The sequence below is a fragment of the Ctenocephalides felis genome, unplaced genomic scaffold (assembly GCF_003426905.1).
Source record: "Ctenocephalides felis isolate EL2017-DRISC unplaced genomic scaffold, ASM342690v1 CF-g0.4_SCAFFOLD_00845, whole genome shotgun sequence".
NCBI lineage: Eukaryota > Metazoa > Arthropoda > Insecta > Siphonaptera > Pulicidae > Ctenocephalides > Ctenocephalides felis.
Genome location: NW_020536999.1, coordinates 24,423,403 through 24,444,621, shown reverse-complemented (window position 1 = coordinate 24,444,621; position 21,219 = coordinate 24,423,403). Strand labels below are relative to the sequence as shown.

General features: G+C 26.9%; 1 protein-coding gene across 1 annotated transcript in view; it reads left to right on the top strand.

The window, feature by feature from the left end:
* LOC113363168 (disintegrin and metalloproteinase domain-containing protein 12) overlaps positions 1-21,219 on the top strand; it is a 35,145-nt gene that overhangs the window by 5,606 nt on the left and 8,320 nt on the right. The window contains exons 2-8 of the mRNA XM_026605647.1: positions 17,575-17,657; positions 17,732-17,887; positions 17,961-18,151; positions 18,368-18,473; positions 18,557-18,727; positions 20,229-20,398; positions 21,011-21,159. Coding sequence (XP_026461432.1) covers positions 17,575-17,657; positions 17,732-17,887; positions 17,961-18,151; positions 18,368-18,473; positions 18,557-18,727; positions 20,229-20,398; positions 21,011-21,159 — 1,026 coding nt within the window. The remainder of the gene's footprint in view (positions 1-17,574; positions 17,658-17,731; positions 17,888-17,960; positions 18,152-18,367; positions 18,474-18,556; positions 18,728-20,228; positions 20,399-21,010; positions 21,160-21,219) is intronic.

Here is a 21,219-nt window from a genome sequence, read left to right as displayed (position 1 = left end):
TTAAAGTTTAAAATTTTTGTCAATTTATTTAAATTTACATAAAATGATCTACAAAATTCCATTATTAGAAATTTTGGGAAATATATTAGCAATTGGACAAAGCTTCTAAATACACAAAATATATGCATTCTTCAAGAATATCAGCGCATTGTGCTTGTTTTTGGTTAGTGATTGCAGTTTTTCGCAGCTATTATAAATTTTTTATGTAAAATATAAATAAATCATTACATAAAATTTTCTCATAAAACTTTTTTTTTGCATATGTTTATTGCCAATCAAAATATACATTATTTTTTAAGACAATATTCTGGTTTTTATGCCTTTAAAGAGTTACTCTCCAAAGAGATATTTCATTTTTTTATTTTTTTGACATTTTAAAGATCCTAACACCAATCTTTTTAAATCTTCCAGTAAGAGATACTCTTATAAAACTGTATTCCATTTTTTTCAAATATCAGTATATAATACTGCAAGTGATAAACAAATAGTTTTCTTATACTAACTTATTTGTTCTATAGCAGGGTGCACTTCTATAGTTTTAAGTTTATAACTTCTTCTCTGGTTAATATAAAAAACTTGCGCCAAGTGTAATAAAATCTTGCTACAAAACTCTATAAATAATTTTTTATAAAATGTTTCATTGCTTAGTCATAGCGCAATGAATTAACTATAATTAGTTACGATGATCTGAAGTAGTACTTGGAAATTTAATAACTATATATAACTATATATATATATATATATATATATATATATATATATATATATGTTTTTTCTCGTTTTCATGTAACACAATACTTCTGAGATACTTAAATTCTCTGACGTCATTTTCTATGTTACTTTTAGAAATTTATTTGCTTCAAAACTATTTTTTACTTTAACTTCCTTGTAAAACATATAGAAAACATACACATTTGCAAATTTATAACAAATTTTTGAAAAAATTGTTAAATTGAAAAAAAAATGTTATTACTTTTATTCAAATAATAATCCAAAACTTTATTTTAAAAATTATGCTAAATAGTTTTATATATAAATATAAATGTAAGTTGAAGTAATAAAAATATGAATGTAAGCCTGAAGTAATAAATTAGTAATTAAAATTATTCAGAGCAGAGAAATTCAAATTATACTTTTTTAATAATTTTGATTCAAAATTTATATTATAAAATTAAAGTTCAATTCATATTATATTTATTGAAAGTTTTTCATCCTGGATTTTTTTTAAAGTTAAAAAATTGTTTTATGTATAAGTACTATTGGCTATCAATTCTTTTAGCTTTGATTTTCTATCAATCAAGAACTTTGTTTTCAATTTTATATTTAACAATATTTTATATAACAAATATCAATTTTAGATTCAAACAATATGTATTAATTAATTATTCTATACATTAAAATAAAAAATTCGTTAAGTTAGTTTTTTGAGCTATGGGTTAATTTTGGAACCAACTTCATGTTAGGGATTGGATTTTTTTTATTGACCATCAATGCTTTTTGCTTTGATTCTCTATTTAAGTATCAATCAAGAACTTTGTTTTTAATTTTGTATAATAAATTATATAAAATTGAAAAGAGTTATATTTTATAGAACAAATATCAATTTGGGATTCAAACAATATTCAATATTTAATTATTTTAATACATTGAAATAAAAAAGTTTGATTTCTTTGAGCAATGGGTTCATTATGGAGCCGACTTAGGTATGGAAGTCTTTTTTATTTTATTGGCCATCAATGCTTTTAGCTTTGATTCTCTATTTAAATATCAATCAAGAACGTTGTCTTCAATTTTATTAATTCATCGTCTCTTCATTCCAAGAATTTTTCACGCTCATGAAAGAAATGTGTATTTCAAATGGATGTCTATCTTTATGACCTATATATTTTATTATATATATATATATATATATATATATATATACATATATATATATATATATATATATATATATTTCATATATGTCAAAAATATTTATGTTGAAATATGAGCAGTAGGTTTAATCTTTGCGATAAGTTGAACATGATACTTAGGTAGATATTATATTATGATATCTTTATTTGTTTTTGATTGTTTTGCTCTATTTAATTTTGAACATAATTCTAGGTAATCTAGATATTTGTTCTTATGAAAATTTTGTTGGTTACTTAATTTTGAACAACTTTATCTGAAGCATAATTTATATCGGTTCAATTTTGTAAAAGTCTATTTAATCACGTGAGCGATTTCTAAGTATTATTAGGGAATTTGACCCTTCCTCGCCCTTGGTGATATTTAAAATTCACACCCCCTCCTTCACCAAATATCACGTGTATTTTTAGTACCTAAAAGAATCGTATTTATTTTTTGACAATTTTTGGATTTTGTTCTAAATTATGGTCAAAAATAAATAAACGTGATATTTTGCTGGACCCTTACCTCCCCCCACATGATATTTTGTATTTTTTTTTTGTCAACCTCCCCCCCCTTTCTCTTCAAGGCTCACGGGGAATAGAACGCGCGACCTCATCCATATCCGCGCGTTAACGATCTTTGCCAAGACAATCCTTACAAACTTGATAATATTGAAAATTATTCAATTTTGTACCAAATGATTGAATATTTTATATATATTAGAAAAACGGTTTAGCAGACATTTGAAAGTTTAGCAGACATGTTATAAATAATAATATAATTCCACTTGCATCCAATATCAGAAATTTTCCAAATATATATATATATATATATATATATATATATATTGTGTGCATTTATGTGTAGAGATATGTTTCGTAATATTATGCACCTCTAACTCCAAAATGGGAACGGAAATTTGTGACATTTTACAGCGGATAATAAATTAAGATAATGCAAATTCTAAAACAATGTCCACAGATAATGCTGTTAACTAACTTCAGAGAAATTTAGATTTCTATGCTAAACATTTTCTCATTTTATGACATGATGCAGCATTATCAAAGTGAAAACTACAATTCGATAAAAAAAACAACAGATCTACACGTCTATAACCCATATTAGCTTACTGTGTTATTCACAGTTTTAATTAAAATCATGTAAATTTCTTAGAAACAGCTTGAAAAATTTGTATTTGTATTTGTACGCTAACGATTTGGAGGTGAAGATTATGCAAAGCGTTTTGTGCAAACTTTTAGTTTTGTACTCATAACTTTTGTTTTTGTTGGGATAGAAAAGTTTTGTCAAATTCCAATTGATACTATATACAATTGTCTACTAGATGACATAGATAAATATGTTTCAAAACTATTAATGAACACTTTCCAAACACTTAAATACAAACAACGTTTGCACACTTATGTTTCGGAGTTAAAGAGAATGTAAATCGTACATTGTATTTAGTATGGAGTCTATGGTCTATGGAATCTTATTGTGCTTTTTTTATTTTTTGAGTGTAACTTTAGTTTTTGTTGAGATATAAATGTTTTGTCAAATTCTAATTGAATTTACATAAAATTTGCTAGAAAATGGCATACATAATATCAATTCAAATTTACTAACAAAAACTTTACCAAACACTTATGACAATAAATATTTTGTTCGAAAAAGCTTCAATTAGTTCGAGTCGGTGAATCGTTTTGTGCAGTTTTTAAATTTCATAATTGTAACATCTGATTTTATTAAAATAAACAGGCGAATTAAATCTACATAAAATTTGGTACAAAATGACATAAATAAATTAAATAAAAATACTTAAAATAAAAAGTTTAACAAAGATTCTACCAATGCTTATACAAAGAACATTTGTTGTACCCTTACGATTTGATGGCAAGGATTATGAGTAGGGAATTGTGCAATTTTTTAGATTTTTAATAGTAACTTTTGGTTTTAGAAAACATGGAATTTTTTGTAAGAAGCCAGTTGAACCTTCATTTGCTCAAACATTGACAATGTGAATATCATCACTACAATACTGATAATTTTTCTTATTAGTTATAGTAATCCCAGAAAATCGAAAACGAAAATTTTTATATATCTTTACGTTTCAAAGGTTTCTGAATATTTTGGCATACCTTAAAAAAAATTGATGTATGTGTGTGTGCGGATACAAATTTTCGTCGACGATTTCGGGAACACCGATCAACCGATTTGACCAACTCAAAAAACATTTGATTCGTATTGATGAGGAGACGTGCTGATTAGTCTTTGACAAAGGCAGGTCTAGCCGTTCCGAAGATACGGGGCAAAAAGTGCCAAAAACGATAACTCAGTTTTAAGAGAACGGAGCATCCGATTTTAATAATTCAAAAAACATTTTACTTACATTGACAAGATGAAGAACTGATTAAATTTTTGGGAAGGCAGGTCTAGCGGTTATGGACTCTCAATAAAAATAAGTTAAAAAAATGTTCATTTGGCGGTCAAAAATGTTTATTGGACTTATGTACATCAAATTTTCAGATATTTTATAGATATTTTAATAATGTGTACACATTTGGTGTAAATTTTTTTGGGTTTCGTACCAAGATTTTTAATTACGGTACGGAAAGTTCCAGCAATTTGCCTTAAGGTACGATGCCATGCACTCCACTAATTATTTGATGGTACTAATAACTTTTCATACTATCCTTAAACTTTTTAATAAATATATATATATATATATATATATACCATTGTTATTATTTTTTTATTCTCTTTATTTTTTTCTGTGATTTATATTTGGCCACACCAGTATTTTATTTATCTCGACTCGTATATATATGTAAAAGTCGTTGACATTTGTTAGCGGGTGGGAGTAAACTAAATTGACTTCGTTTATATGAAGATTACATATAATTTATGTATATATATATATATATATATATATATATATATATATATATATATATATATATATATATACGTCCATAATCCTATGTAAATGACAACATATGTATGTTAATAAACTGTAATTCTTGTAGATTCAGAATAATTTATGTACATCTTTTATATTTATCATTTTTAATCACAGAAAATCGTTATCTTGCTCCGACTATTATAGTAATTATATTTACACTTTATTATATAGTATCATTGATATTTTGGGATGGCCAATTATTTGTTTTTTAATTTTGTTAATGGAATGCAAGGTTTTGCAAAGTTTGTTTGCAAATTATATTGAACATGTAAATTTTGCAATTATTTAATTTGGTCCAGGGACAAATACTAATGTATATGAATATATACATATGTGTGTGTATGTTGTCATATATATACATATATGTATATGAATATATACATATATGTGTGTCTCTGGTTTAAATATATTATATATTACCACAAAATGGAGAAACTATACCTCGTCTGAAAGTCTAAATTATTTTTAGAGCTAAAAAGTGCATTTAACAGGCAATTTGGTTTTTCTCAATACAGTTTCTGAAGTATGCCAATGTAAATAACTTTATTTATGATTCATTTTAAACTAAACTCCAAGCTTGTTGAATAAAATTATAGACCTTATAAAACAAAATTTGCATTTTTGTTAAAATAAAAGTTAAAATTATAAAACAAAAAAGGTGAAAGTGAGAAGAAAGGAACGGACAATTTGAAATAATTACAAATCGATCAAATGAAGAAATTAATATTTTATACAAAATTAAATTATACTATCTAAAAGATTACAGAAACATCTAAATAATTTTCTGTATGATATAAAATGTTAATTCATTTATGAGTTTTAGATTAGGTTGGCTCTTGCAAAGACCAATAAGGGGCCTTTATATGTGGCGTGCTTTGCAGTGAGTAAACTATTCATATATTTTTTGTTAGCTGCTTCTTTCACTTACATACCACATTTGGAATAAGTTATTTTCGTACTAAACATTTTATACTAGAAATATTTTTTATGACAAAACGTTTGCCGGGTCAGCTAGTATATATATATATATTCATCACATATGTCCACTTTTTTTCCAAATGACTTACATTTAATGTATTACAAGTGACAAAAATAACATCATCATCCTTGTGGAGATCAGGAAAAAATTATGACGCACCATGACATGAAATAGAATCCTTTTGAAGGATACTTGGAAATAAATATGATGTCAAATTTAATTCTTAAACTTATGTGGAGATACTGGTATATTCCTGGCGCAATGTTTTCCATCTTGTACGTTCTTGGCAAGAGTTCTTCCTGAAAAATTGATATCTAACTAAAAACTAAAAATTCACTATATACGTCCCTGGCAAAATTGATATCCAGAAACACCAATTGGCAAGAGTTGTTACTACTAAATTTATATCCTAAAACCAGGCTGATTTAACAAAACAAAATTGTTTTTTTCATAATGTACGTCCCTTGGATGACTTAGGGGGTATTCTAATGTCGAGCGATGAATTTTAGGTCATTTTTAAAGTGTCGTAAAAGAAAGCATTGAATCTTTTTAGTATCCATTTTTTACCACTTGTTCATTAATATTATTAAAATACAAAACAAAAATGAAAAAATAAAAAAGTGGAAATTGTAAAAACTGGCATCTGATGAAGTGGGTGGTCTCAAAAAATTGGCACGTCAGTCTTGACATGATTTCAGCCCTCCTACCCATCGGAAATGCAAAAAATAATGATGTCGCAATCGCCCGAACTAGCATTGAGTAAAAAGAATTATTTTTTACAAATTGGCGACTGTTTGAAAAAAAGTGTTCTTTTTACTGTTTTTTTTAGTTTCTCGAAATTTTTAAAAATAGTAAAAATTGGAATTTGGGGATAATCCTAGTTCGGGCTATAGATAGGTCTATAAACAAGACTCTCTGAGCATTTCAAGTAAATCGGTCGATTAAAACTCGAGAAATCGTGTCAACAGTACTGAAAAAGTCTGTTATGAGAAAATCGCATTTAAAGTTTTGCTTGAAGCTAAACCAGTATGGAGACCGAGTCAGTAAAATTCCTATATCTCCAAAAATAATTGAAATTTTCAAAAACCTTCTCGTACCCATATTCTTAGATAGTTATACTTTGAAAATATGAAATAAAAAAATCGATTTTTTTTTTAATTTCTACACTAGAATACCCCCTTAACAATCCTTTATAATAATTGTTATCAAAACTTATTTTTTAATTTACAAGATATTAGAGCACAGTGTATTGTAACTACTTATTCAATCATATTTTCCAATTCTCGTCCAGAGTTACACCACAGCATTGTTAAAGTGTTAAGTTGAGTCTACATAAAGTTATTTTCGTCATAAATGCATCCTATTTTAGGCCTGATGGATGTAGGCGATTCCAGATCTCATATGAGATAATTGGACAGTTGGTGTAAAATTCGTATACGTTTTTATTTAACATACTAATACAAAATGCAAAATTATTCGGGTAAAATGTTTTAAAATTGAGTGAAAGTATTTTTCAGTTCCAATGCCGTTTTTTAAGTATACGGGGTTGATATAGGTTATTGCAGTATTTGAAAATATAATAATAATAATGTATTATTATTAATTTTATTTTGTTCAAATTTGTCGCAAGTTCACTTATATTATATATTATTAATATAGTACACAACTACATTTCGTACTTTAATATTGTGCAAGTATAACTAGTCCCTGTACTACCAGGCGTTAATTATTTCGTCTCCAGATGTTTTTTTGGCTCATAGAAAAAAGTGATAAAGTATACACTTTAATTGGTTATTCATTTGGAAATAAGATTTGTTGCATGAACTCTAAATAGTTATCGTGCTAGATAACATACTCAATTTTTAACTGCCCGAAGGAGAACGTTATGTTTTCATAAAAAAATCCGAATCGCTAATTTTATTTTCTTGACGTTTCAAGCCATTCTGAATCGAATGAGACCAAATTTGGAAAAAGTATATGTGTGTGTGCGCGCGTGTGTGTTTTTTGGACGATTTTCATGATTTTTTTTGGTGATAGATATCATGGTCTTCTAGATCATACTAAAATATCACGGCCCTACGACAAGTCATTTAATTTAAAAAATTCGTCAAAGTTTGCAGAAATTAGTATCTTTTTTTTGGCGTTTGTCAAATTAGACCTTTTATCGACGTTTGCTCAAAAACGTCTGAACCGATTTCAGAAATTTAAAAGCCATTCGATGTATCTCAATGAACACTATAGTTTGTCAGTCTTGTTAGACGATCTGCCGAGCCGTTTCTTTGTAATTTGAAACTTTTCGTTCACATTTAAGCTCATACTATCGATTTAAAAAAATAAAAAACTGTTCGAAAGATATTAGTTGGATATGATACTGATTAGTTTTAGGTGAAAATCTACCGAGACGTTTTCTTGTAATTAATTGTTGAAAAAAAAATTAAGCCGATTTTTATGGAACTTTTTTTAGCGATGTAATTATATCATGTTCTTATAGAACTTACTGAAATATTAATGCCTTACGACAAATAGTTTTAATTTTTTAAATAATTAAATATTATTATATTTATATTTATTATTATTGACCAATTACTATGGGCTAAAAGTTGCTAGGTAAAAAGTTGCGATAATATAAAATTCAAATCGCAAATATACAAAACGAATTAGGAAAAAAACACTTATGAATATTGCATATTCATTGGTTTTATCAAAGCTTGTACTTGTTTTGTTTATTTTATTGCCTATCGATTTTACATCATTTGGCTAGATACCTTTATTTATAAGGTTTATACCAGTCTTTACAGGAACTTGTACATTTTAGATTAATTTTATATATTCATTCATTATATATCAAGTTATGTGTACTAGTTTAATAAAAATGTTAAGGACACAAAAAACAACAAATGAATAAGGCTGAGTAAAGACGCAGTTTTTAAATGTGATATATAATATAATTTATGTTACCTTGAGACTGATAGTTCTTTTAGCATTTTCATTTAAGTTTCAGATACTTGTAAGTTAAGTCTTGGACAAAAAAAAACAAAGGGTATGGGTGTGTTGTCATTCAGAATTGGCTTCATCCTGGTATTTAAATGATTTTGATATCGATCATAGAGATTATAAATAATTATTAAACAATATTTCTTATTATTATTTATAATATAGTACACATCGATGTGAATAGAATGGCGTTATTTGTTTGTCGATATCTTTTACAGTTGCTACAAAAACGACTTTGAAAAAAGGGGCTCACTTTCATACATTTTCAATAATATCTCGGCCAAATGATGAGCTGCGGATTTGAAATTTGGTATATCGAATTTTCTCGGAAATACCTATAAAATGGCTTCAAAATCATTTAAATACCAGGGTGGGGCCAATTCCGTATGGAAACACACCCATACCCTTTGCTAGAAATTTATAATTATAGACTAAATTCCGAAATTACGATTACGGTTTTACGATTTGGTACGCACGTAAAACTATCAACTTTAAATTTTTGGCACGATTTTGGTGAACTACAATAACATACTTGTTGAGTTTCATCAAATTCGCAAAATGTGTTTTTGAGAACATACTTTCTGTTTAAATTAGTATTGAGCTCGAAGCCACCTTTCCATCAACCTCATAAATCTAGAAAAAAATTACATGAACGAAGTTTAAATTTTTGTCACAACTTTGGTGAACTATAATAGCAATGTTTGTTGAGTTTCATCAAATTCGCAAAATCCGTTTTTGAGAAAATACTATCTGTTTGAATATTAGTATTGAGCACGGAGAGCCACCCTTCCATCAACCTCGTATATCTCGAAAACAATTAAATTTACCAAACTTTAATTGTTGTCACGATTTTGGTGAATTATACTAACAATGCCTGTTGAATTTCATTAAATGAGCAAAATCCGTTTTCGAGAAAATACTATCTGTTTAAATATTACTATTGAGCGCCAAGCCACCCATCCGTCAACCTCGCATATCTTGAAAACAATTACATGAACCAACTTTAAATTTTTGTCATGATTTTGGTGAACTATAATAACAATGTCTGTTAAGTTTCATCAAATTCGCGAAATCCGCTCAATACTAATATTCAAACAACTAGTATGCTCTCCGCGCTCGATACTATTGTATCGCCCAACCTGGATCGATTTATTTATTTCAGGTTGGAAATTCTGAACTTTTTTCAAAGCAATCGTACTGCTTTAACTGCATAGAGACGACATATCGAAGCGCTTAAGCGCCGCGCCGCCGTCTAACGGATAAGCATTGGTATGGAACCCATAGGAATGTAAACAAAATTTATACTTATTGTTAAAATATCTGATAATTTGATGTGCATATGTCTAATGATCATTTTTGATCGGCAGATGGCATTTTTTTTTACTATTTTTACTAGATCTCCGAAATCGCTAGACCTACCTTCATGAAAATTTGATCAGTTCTTGTTAATACAAGTAAAATGTTTTTTGAATTATTCAAATCGGACTCTCCGTCCTCTTAAAAACTGAGTTACGGTTTTTGGCACTTTTTGCTCCATATCTTCGGAACGGCTAGACCTGCCTTCGACAAAAACTAATCAGCAGCTTTCGTCGACGAAAATTTGTATCCGAACACATACACACACGCACACATACACACACACCAATGCCAAACTATAAACGTAAAGATATATAAAAAATTTCATTTTCGATTTTTTTGCGATTACTATAACTTACCCTACGGGAAGTTAATAATACAGAATATTTTATACTATTGGATTTGGATGGATGCATTTTGTACGTATTAACCAAATATTTTATTTATATGAAATAAACCGTTTACAATAATAAGTTTACAAACCAATTAATTCACTCGCGTCTCAACTACTTCAGAAGTTATCCCTGGTCCGTGTAGTAAAATAATAATTATAATTTTACCGATATGAAAAATGATATATTAATGATAATTTCTCTCAATAATTAAGTTTTCCACACAGTTCATTTATTATAAACTGTGAATAACCCAGAGAGAGAAATGTAATATCGTGGGCGTCTCAAAGTCTGTGTTTATCGATCGCGTCTGCACTCAATAAAACATTTTCCTTTATGACCAAAGTCATAAAAAAGGAATGAAAATAGTCGTATTTAATAATATCAATATATATTAAGGCTATAGACACAAAGGTAACTCCGTACCAGCTGGGTAAATAAATGGTAAAAGCCAAACAATTGAACTCTATCGGATTTCATCAGAGTTGATATGATCAACTGCTGACAATTATTTTTTTTTATTTTGTACATGATTATATGTTTATACTGAATTTTATAGAAATTTATGCAATTAGACAATGTTGTAGTACCTTTAATCTTGTACAAGTTTATCACCTACACTTTTAAATTCCACGGATTTGCCATTCTCACCAAGAATTATTATCAAAATTATTCATATTACATAAAATAAAATAATATTTTTGTTTTTTGCTATTTCTAAAAATGTGCTATATAAGTTAGTATGGCAAGTGACCTATAAATATTTGTATAATTCGCGCGACATCTGGTCAACAATAAATTTCACTAAAGTGTATATATATAAATATATATATATATATATATATATATATTATAATGTTTTATTTATATATGTGGGTGGTATTTTAAGGTCAATGCTTGTATATCAAATTTTACATTAATTTATGGCAAATGCAAATGAGTTGTGCACTTTGAAATCATTTATAAATTATTGTAACAACGAAAATGGCAAAGTATCATAAACATTATATATATATATATATATATAATATTTTAATATGTATTGCATATATTTATGTATAAATATGTTCAAGTCCCGTAGAATTAGATTGTGGATTTCACATAATAAATCTATTTTCTGGAAATCTGTTTGTTTCAGATGAATTTATGTATGTATGTACTTATCTCATTAAATAAAATTTATTTGATATTAACTAATTAGATGTACTAATTTAAATAAGTAATACCAGTAATATTTAACTTTCTACATCTACACGTACATCTGGGGTCTATGAATCTTAATGCCACCTTTGGAGTCAAATTTGGGACCCTTAGATATATATCTTTTTTAAGCACCGATTTTTTCCCAAAAATACTGTATCTGCTCGTTATAGTTGCAAAAGAAAAACTAAGTTATCATTAAAATCTACTTAGTTTTGTTTTTTTTTCATTCAAGTGTATACAGTTAAAAAAATGCTGTGATCTCACCCTAAAATCACAGTTTACATTGCACCATGGACTTGCCTCCAAGCATAAATAATAGTAATTTGTACAACGGTAATTTTTGTTATTGATTTATTAAAATAATAAATATAATTCTAGTTATATGAATTAAATTATCAACCAAGATGCATGAATGCATGATGCGTGCGGTTTCTTATCAAATGTCCTGTTTAGATAAAAAATCGTACTACGTTGCTCTGAATAAATACGTTTTCATATTTCTAAATAAATGGATGAACTAGCATTGATAATAAATATATATCATTGCGATTTACAAGATTTAAATAAATCGTGAAATATATTATTGTTATAAAAATGTTCGAAATGTTAAAGTTTAACTATTCAGTAAAAGTGAAATAATTGTTATATTTATATATATATATATATATATATATATATATATATATTACAAAAAAACAATTTTATATTAAATTTAAAGTTGTTATATAAATGTAGACGCGATCAGGCTTTATTAACAAGTGTCAATTGATATTAGACATAGGAGTTATATGTATATATGTGTATATATATATATGTGTGTGTGTGAAGAGCTTATAGTTGTTGATCTTAAAAAATTTAATTCAAATTTGTCTGATGAATTTATAGATTTTATTTATTTTTATTTGTTTATTTAAAGTTGTTACACATATACAATACTAATGAACTTAAATCTAAATTTTAAATTTTAAATATATTTTGTATAACTATGAAAAATATTTATTTAGTACTTAGTATTTGCCATTATTCAGCTTTTCTAAAAATAATTTAAAAAAAAAGTACTTATCAAACCTTTTTAACTTTCCGAAGGAGAGAAGTTCATGTTTTCATAAAAAAAATCGATTCGCTAATTTTATGTTTTCCCGACGTTTCAAGCCATTCTGAATCGAATGAGACCAAATTTGGAAAAAGTATGTGTGTGTGTGTGTGTGAACAGATTTTTTTTATTGTTTATGACTTTGGATACAAGTACATTAGACATATACATTTTATGAATCAACTTCACAATTTTATTTTATTGGATTGCATATACTTATCAAATCTTTAAATACTTCTACTCTATATACTTTTAAATGATTAAAATTAAACAGCTATCACACAACACAACAAATAAAACATATAAAATTAATCATTTTTGTGATTTATAATTATATAAATTATAATTCGTAATTTTACTTATATATTTGAATTCAGGATTCTTAAAAAAATGATTTAGCTTTTTTATATTTTTCTACTATTCAAAGGTAATTTATAATACCCAGTAAATCTACAATAGATAGTTTTAAATTTATACGATAAGTAGTGAACGAATTTGGAGGATTTAATATAGAGTCTTTAAAAACTTTATGTACTTTTTATTAGAGTTAAGAAACTTGAAAAAATGCATTAACTATCAAGATATTTTTATTTTTTGGTCAATAAATGATAATTCTGAATTTCGAATATAATATGTAATTTTTCTGATATAAATCTCCAAAATTAAATTTCTTATTGGTGTAGAAATTTGAGTTATAATTTATTAAAAGTTTCCTGGCATTAAACAGATTTTCAGCAATTTGGGTTTTTAAAGTTACTTAATTTAAATTAATTTGAATTCTATTAAATTCTTACTTTAAAATTTGTTCAATGTTTAAAATTTTATTAAAAAATTAATTTGAAAAGTATCGTATAACTTTAAGAAAAATATTGGTATAATATTAGAATAAAAAATAACAGAGAATACATTTATATATCAGACTCTATTTTTTTCATATCCGGCAGAATGCATGCAGCTTCTGATATTATTTGAAGAAAAAAAATTATATATATATATATATATATATATGTGTGTGTGTGTGTGTGTATATGTGTATATTTTGATTTTTTACGTTTATAAGATTTTTTACATATTTTCTTCTCTATTTGTTCGAAGAGAGGAAGTGGCCTTTGGTAAATATTGAGTGCGTGCTGTTTATTTTATCATACTATTTAAACAATTTCTGTAATGATAAAAGATTAATAAAAAAAGATACAGACAGCTTATCAAATAAATTATAAAAATTTCAATGTCAACTGTGTATATAAATTCAACCACACATTATTCATCACTTTATATAAAATATATAGAGTAATCTTGTATTAATCATGAAATATTATCAACATTATATATAACAATAATGAAGCCAAAATTGTTTATCAATATATAAAATGTTTCACGTATAAGTATTTCTTTAAATTTAAACAATTTTGCTTTATTTAGTTTGCGCGAAAACCGCGTCCGGCGGTTTGTGCGTCAACCTGAAACGTCGCGATATTTCAGGTTGAATGTCAACTCGGAAAAAACCTGGCCTCGTTCAATTATAATTGCTAAGACGAAGTGTTCTTTCAGGTTGAGTGCAAGCCGGCGTATTTGTTTCATTATGAAAATTGTTTCAAAAGCATGAATCTCTATTTCTACATATATTCTTATTACATTTGCGCAACTAACAATGAGTAAATGTTTAGACAAAATACAATTTTGCAATAGAGGGTGTGCCGAAGGAAGTTTAAGATCCTTATTCGCAATCCCACATTATATTAATTTATTAACATCGTATGAATAGTTTATATCTATTTAAATTATAATATTATATATAGAAGTTCATGTGAACGACTTTGCGTGGCGTTTTCTTAATTGGCTTTCATTGTTTTGTGCTTGATTATATAAATTACTTTAGTAATGTAAATAGTTATTATTATTATGGTATGTAAATTGAGAGTGTTGTAACCCACAAAGTTCATATTTTAGAATTAGATTTGAATACTTATTTGTGTTTGAGTTCAAATTAATATACTAATAATAATACTTAACTCAAGGAGCTTTGCAGGACGCATCGTTTCTACTACGGTTTTATAATTCAAATAAATATTCTATTCCTTAATGTATATACAAGAATAGTATATAATATCATTTCATGATATTTAGAAAAGTACCTAATAAGTTGAAATGGATGGAGTGAAAAAACAACGTAAATTGATGATCTATTTAGATCATAGGTTCCCAAATTTATAGACCCACAATTTTTCTTTTTTGACGTGGACATCTTGAAAGTTATGAGGGTCTATATGGACCATGTTGGAATTCAGCGATTTATATTCTTAGTTTTATAAATTCTACAGGACTCATCATTTATACTATACTATAGTCTTTCAATTTAAACATTGAATTCTTTGATGGGTCTAGTATAAGTTATAGAAAAAATATTGAAAAATGAAGACAAGTTAAGAGTTAGTTAAGTTTTTTCTCCATTAATGCAGACACTTAAAATAAAATGTAGTATGTTCTATTTCCAAGAGTCTCTAGCAAAACATATCAGATATCACAGACATTGTGCAAATATTGATTCTAGAAATAGTGAACATTTTCAAATGGTCTGTCTGTCGTTCCAACATCTGCAAACACTTGTGATTATAAAAAACTAATATAAAATACATACACCATACACACATATATACCTACAACAGATACAAAATGTAATTTTTTATATATTAAAATACAATTCCGTTTTTGTCTGTGAATTTTGTTCATGAAAATAAACAAAGATTAATGTTTATCTAATCAAACGACAGTAAGTAATTTCAGTTTTTAGTAATTTCAATTTTTCATGTATTAATATATACTGAAGTATGTTCTATACAGAAAGTTACTTATATAAATATATCATACAATTATAAATATTTTCTATTATAAATTTACTAATTAGATAATGGATGTTAAAGTAGATATATTGAGTACAGCGTATTTTCATTGCGATTATCAATTACAGTTTTAATTATTTAATGAGTCGATAAAGTTGTGGATAAAAATGCATTAGAAAGTAGGACAAAAATATAATATTATGTTGCGATAAAAAACTTTCATCAATCAAGAATGTCATTAAAATATAGAAAGTCTGTCTACGAATTTAATTCGATAATTTTTTTCAGACAAAATATTATTTACCTGAATTAACAGGCTTTGAAATTTTTAAAGATCAGAACTTGTTTGATAAAAAGTAAAACACTGCGAACTCTACAATTTATTTGATTTATTTATTCACAAGAACTGTTTTATAATTTATTAATTCTCAGGATTGTGGTTTTCTCTAAGTACCAGTTATATAAATTATTTATAATAAACTTCTTAGGTAACATATATAGATTTTGCACCTTCAAAGAAAAAAAATTACATAATAAAAAACGAATACATCACTACGATTCATGTCGCATTTTCTTAATCAATTCATTTTTTAAAACATTTTATTCTATTTCAAAAAACATAAATTACAAAAAAGTTATAGTTGAAAAACTAAATTAAAAGTCGTTGACTCATAATTGTATGTGAACTAACAAATTAGTACACAACATTTCTTTCCAAAAAAAATGTATCACTCAGTGCTCAATATTTATTTTTTTATCGTGCACTTGTGAAATGAGTAATTACCACATGCTAATGAGTATTTGTACAAGATTAATTAAAAACAAATTATCACTTAAGGTCAATGAAATTTTGAGGTCAATTCTCTGAACTTTTATGTTTTGTGAAAACATAAATAAATACAGCAATTCGATTTAATAATAAAACATGAAATATAAGAATTTCTGAGAAATGAATTTAATAGTCTGATGAGACTATAAAATTGATTTCACGAAATCCGAGGCCCGGTCGGTCGGACGCTCTTGGAATATTTTATATATAAATTCTCAAAGGATAGGAGAAAGAGATCAGGGGTTAAAAACCTTTAGAAAGCATTGAATTGGAAAGAAATCCATGTGGTACAAAATGCCTTCTACTAGGTATACTATAGAATTGAACTAAATACAGACGGATATGAAATGAATTTATTTTTGAATTTTTTAATTGCATATAAATATGAAACCATTCAATTAATATAAATTATGCATTTACAATTTTATGTAAAACGTTATTTTTTTATCATTTTACCATCCTCCAGCAATGCGGTATGTTGTATATAAACTTGGGATTGTAGATTTTTAATAAAACGTGGGAGCGAATCAAATCAGAGGACCCAAATGGCCCCCTTTAGGGTCAAATGCATTTGTGACGGGTCAGTGGTTCATGTAAGAGTTCAATTCCGTTCCCTCGACTGTTTTAAATTGCCATTCAAATTACATACTACGACAAAGTAATAATTTAATAATAATAATTTATCACATTATAGATAATTTAGTTTTGCAAGAATTTGGTTAATGTTTCACTAATATTGAAGCAACAGTTCTAGAGTGTTGCATTTCACCTTTAAAATTTTGAATCACTCTTTTAAAGTATATCGAGTTGTTGTAATGCATTTTGATGATAGACAGCATTACAAATTATTTTTTTATAATTTTATGGTCAAATATTACATATTTTTTAAAGAAAAGTTCATATATTACGTTATTATTAAAGATATGCTAAATGCACTAGTTAAAAATCATATTGGATTGAAGATACCATTTGGATAATTTTCAAAATCTGATTTCTTAGCAACTAATATACTAATATACTAATATTTTTTTTGCAGATGAATTTTCACATCACACAATTATCAAACCAAAATTTTATCACGGACGAGAAAAACGTGAAATATCGACGACAATCGAAAACGTAAGCAAAAAATTTCATTGAATATTTTCAATATTTTTTTTATTAAAAAATTTATCAATGTTGATTTTTGGTAGGATACTTTGCACACACACGATATTAGTATAACTTACGATTTAGATGGTAGAGAAATAATATTAGATTTAAAATTAAACCACGATTTAGTATCCAAAGAATATTTTGAGAAAACGCAAAAAAACGGAGAACATGTCATAAATAAACCTGCATACCAAGTAAGTAATAAAATAAATATTTGTTATTATTAATAGTATATATTTATTTATTATTTAATAAATTATTTATTAGGATATAGATTTTTGTCATTACAATGGTGTGATCAGAGGTGTGGATAACACGTGGGCGGCTGTTTCGACATGTGAGGGGCTTTTGAAAGGGGCTCTTTTCGACGGTAAAGAAATTATTTATTTACACAGTGAGCCCCTTAATAAGACTTCGACAGAACGAGGATTCGAAAATGGACAGCATTTTGTTTACAAGTAAGTGGAAAATGATAAATATTAGACAAAGTTAATCATAATTAATATTTTAATATGAATTTTAATAATTTGAATTCATATAAATTTTATAAATACATCAGTATAAAATGTAATATAAGTGTATGTTCAATTATTTTCAGGATAGATCATTTAATTTTGTTCAAATTTGGCAAATATTAATTTTATTTCGTTTTTAATTCTATTTCCTATTTTTAGGCATCGACACTTAAAACCAAATAATTTCACTTGTGGTTACAAAAATGAATTTGAGGCTCAACATGCTCACAATGCAAAGGAACATGAATTTCACAGAATTTTAAGAGTGAGTTATCAAATTAATTTTAATTATGTTAATATAATAAGTTTGGCACTTTCTAATTACTTTTCAATTTTTCCATTTTCCAGTATAAAAGAAGTGCAGAAATCAGAAATGTCAAAGGACCTTATAATTCTAATCAACAATCCAGATATGTTGAACTTTTATTAGTAGTAGATAACAAAGAATTTAAAGCTTTGGACGAAAATACAGGAAAAGTTTACAGACATTGCAAAGATATTGCTAATATTATTAATTCGGTAAGTAATAGTAAATGACTTACTATAACTATTTATATTGCATAAACAGTTTAGTGGTTACAAGAAATGTAATAAGTATTTGTACCGAAAAGTTGATGCGGATACACAACTAAAATGAGCTTAAAATTATTTTCTGTTCTCAAATATGATTTTCAAGTATACCGGGTATTGAAATATTATATTGGAAGCTGCTGTAGATAATTTAATTTTGTAGATATTTGTCGAATATTACTCTTAAATTACACTAACAATTTAAAAGTTACAATAAATAAATACACCAAAAAGTAGATACCAAATACTGTTTTTGAACGCTCTCAGATTCAATAGCTTTATCAAATATACCCAGTTTTTGTAGGTTGTTATAATGTTAGGCAATTTTTTACATAATTGTCAAATATTTAAATCAAATTAGACGAACGGTTTGAAAGTTATGTTTAATAAATGAAAAAAATGCATGTTGGCTGAACATTCCGTATCCAAAATGCATTATATTATAAATCTTACATTAGCTCTTTTGCATTAAGGCTTTTTGTTATTAGAATGTATTATGTCTAATCTAATTTAATAACAAATTTGCGTAATAACTTATTTGTATTAACAAAAATAGTTCAAGTATTTACCTTAGCCAAAAGTTTTTGTGGAACTTCCCGTAGGGTATGTTATAGTAATCGCAAAAAAATCTAAAATGAAAATGTTTATATATCTTTACGTTTCAAAGGTTTCTGAATATTTTGGTATACCTTAGAAAAAATGGATGTATGTGTATGTGTGTGTGTGTGTGCGGATACAAATTTTCGCCGACGATTTTGGGAACACCGAACAACCGATTTGAATAATTCAAAATTTTACTCGAGGTCCAGCGTTTTTGGACTCTCAATAAAAATAAATTAAAAAATGTCATTTTGCGGTCAAAAATGTTTATTGGACATATGTGCATCAAATTATCAGATATTTTATAGAGATTTTAATAATGTGTACATATTTTGTGTAAATGTTTTTTGGGTTCCGTATCAAGATTTTTAATTACGGTATAGGAAGTTCCAGCAATTTACCTTTGCCATGTACTCCACTAGTTTAGGCTGTATTTAGTCACCGGAGACATCTATGCTTATAAATATAAACTTTGTTTCCTTGCCATAGTTAGTTGCACCTGTTCGGCGCTCTTGTCTTCATGCAATATCCCCTAGACAATATAATATCCTTCATTGAGGTGTATTGTGTTATGTGTCGACAATTATTTTGTTAAAAAAAACAATAATCAGTGCTAAATACCAATCAAACTTATGAAAGATAAATTTTAATAATATTTTTAAATTATATTCTTCAAAAGTGCGAAAAAAGTTGGTTTAAAAGTGATATAACCTACAACCACGTGCAAGAATCGCGAGGCACAGATTTACGTGATAGAATCCACTTTTATTTCAGCAATCCGCAAGCAAAATTATTTTATTTCATTATCAAAGTTATTGAATTTTGTATTAAAATTGTTCTCTTTTTTTAGTTGTATTCTCCTCTGAATATTTTCATCGCCCTGGTTGGAGTTGTGATCTGGACCGAGAATGATGAAATTTCTTTAGTCAGCGATGGGGACAAAACGTTGACGAATTTTTTGCATTATAGGAGAGAAAGATTGGTCAAAGATCATCCTAATGATAATGCGCAATTACTCACGTAAGTGTAATAGAGATTTAAGTTATTGAACAATTAGAATTTGTAGTGTATTTTAAAATAACATTATTTCATATCGATCACATCAGTTATCTGATTGCCAAATAGTTTTATACCTTATGATAAACATAAATTAGAGTAGATTTGAATAAGAATCTGTCTGTTGATGTTATATTGTGGAGCTGTTTCTGAATTTCAAACTATACACTTATCACACCAAAGTATACATCTCTTGGTGCATGTTTTATAATATTATATATATATATATATATATATATATATATATATATATATATATATATATATGATTTCTAGTTTATCTTTGCACTTTTAAACGGCAATACATGTGTTCTTTATCTGTATAGCTGGTAGTGAGTGCTGAAGAAATGCATTTCCGAATATATTTGTAGACTTTTAGCATACTTGTGAAAACATGACATCTAGTCATTCATCAATTTACAATATGAAAACGTTTGAGCAAGGATGACTGTGGTCTACAAGTTGAAAGAAAAGCTACAATAAAAAAAATCCACATTTCAATTTATATCCAGATATCGATTTTGTTCTGACTTTGTTGTGATTGTACATCTACTTTATTACATTTTTTTATTCTAGTCGTGTCCAGTTTGATGGTGGTGTTGTTGGAAAAGCTTTGAAGGGCCCTATCTGCACATATGAGTACAGCGGTGGAGTCTCAATGGATCATTCTGAGGTGGTCGGTCTTGTAGCCACAACTATGGCCCATGAGATGGGCCATAACTTTGGTAAGTAATAAAATATTGAGATAATACTAATTAATAAGACTTCCATATTGATAACATGGG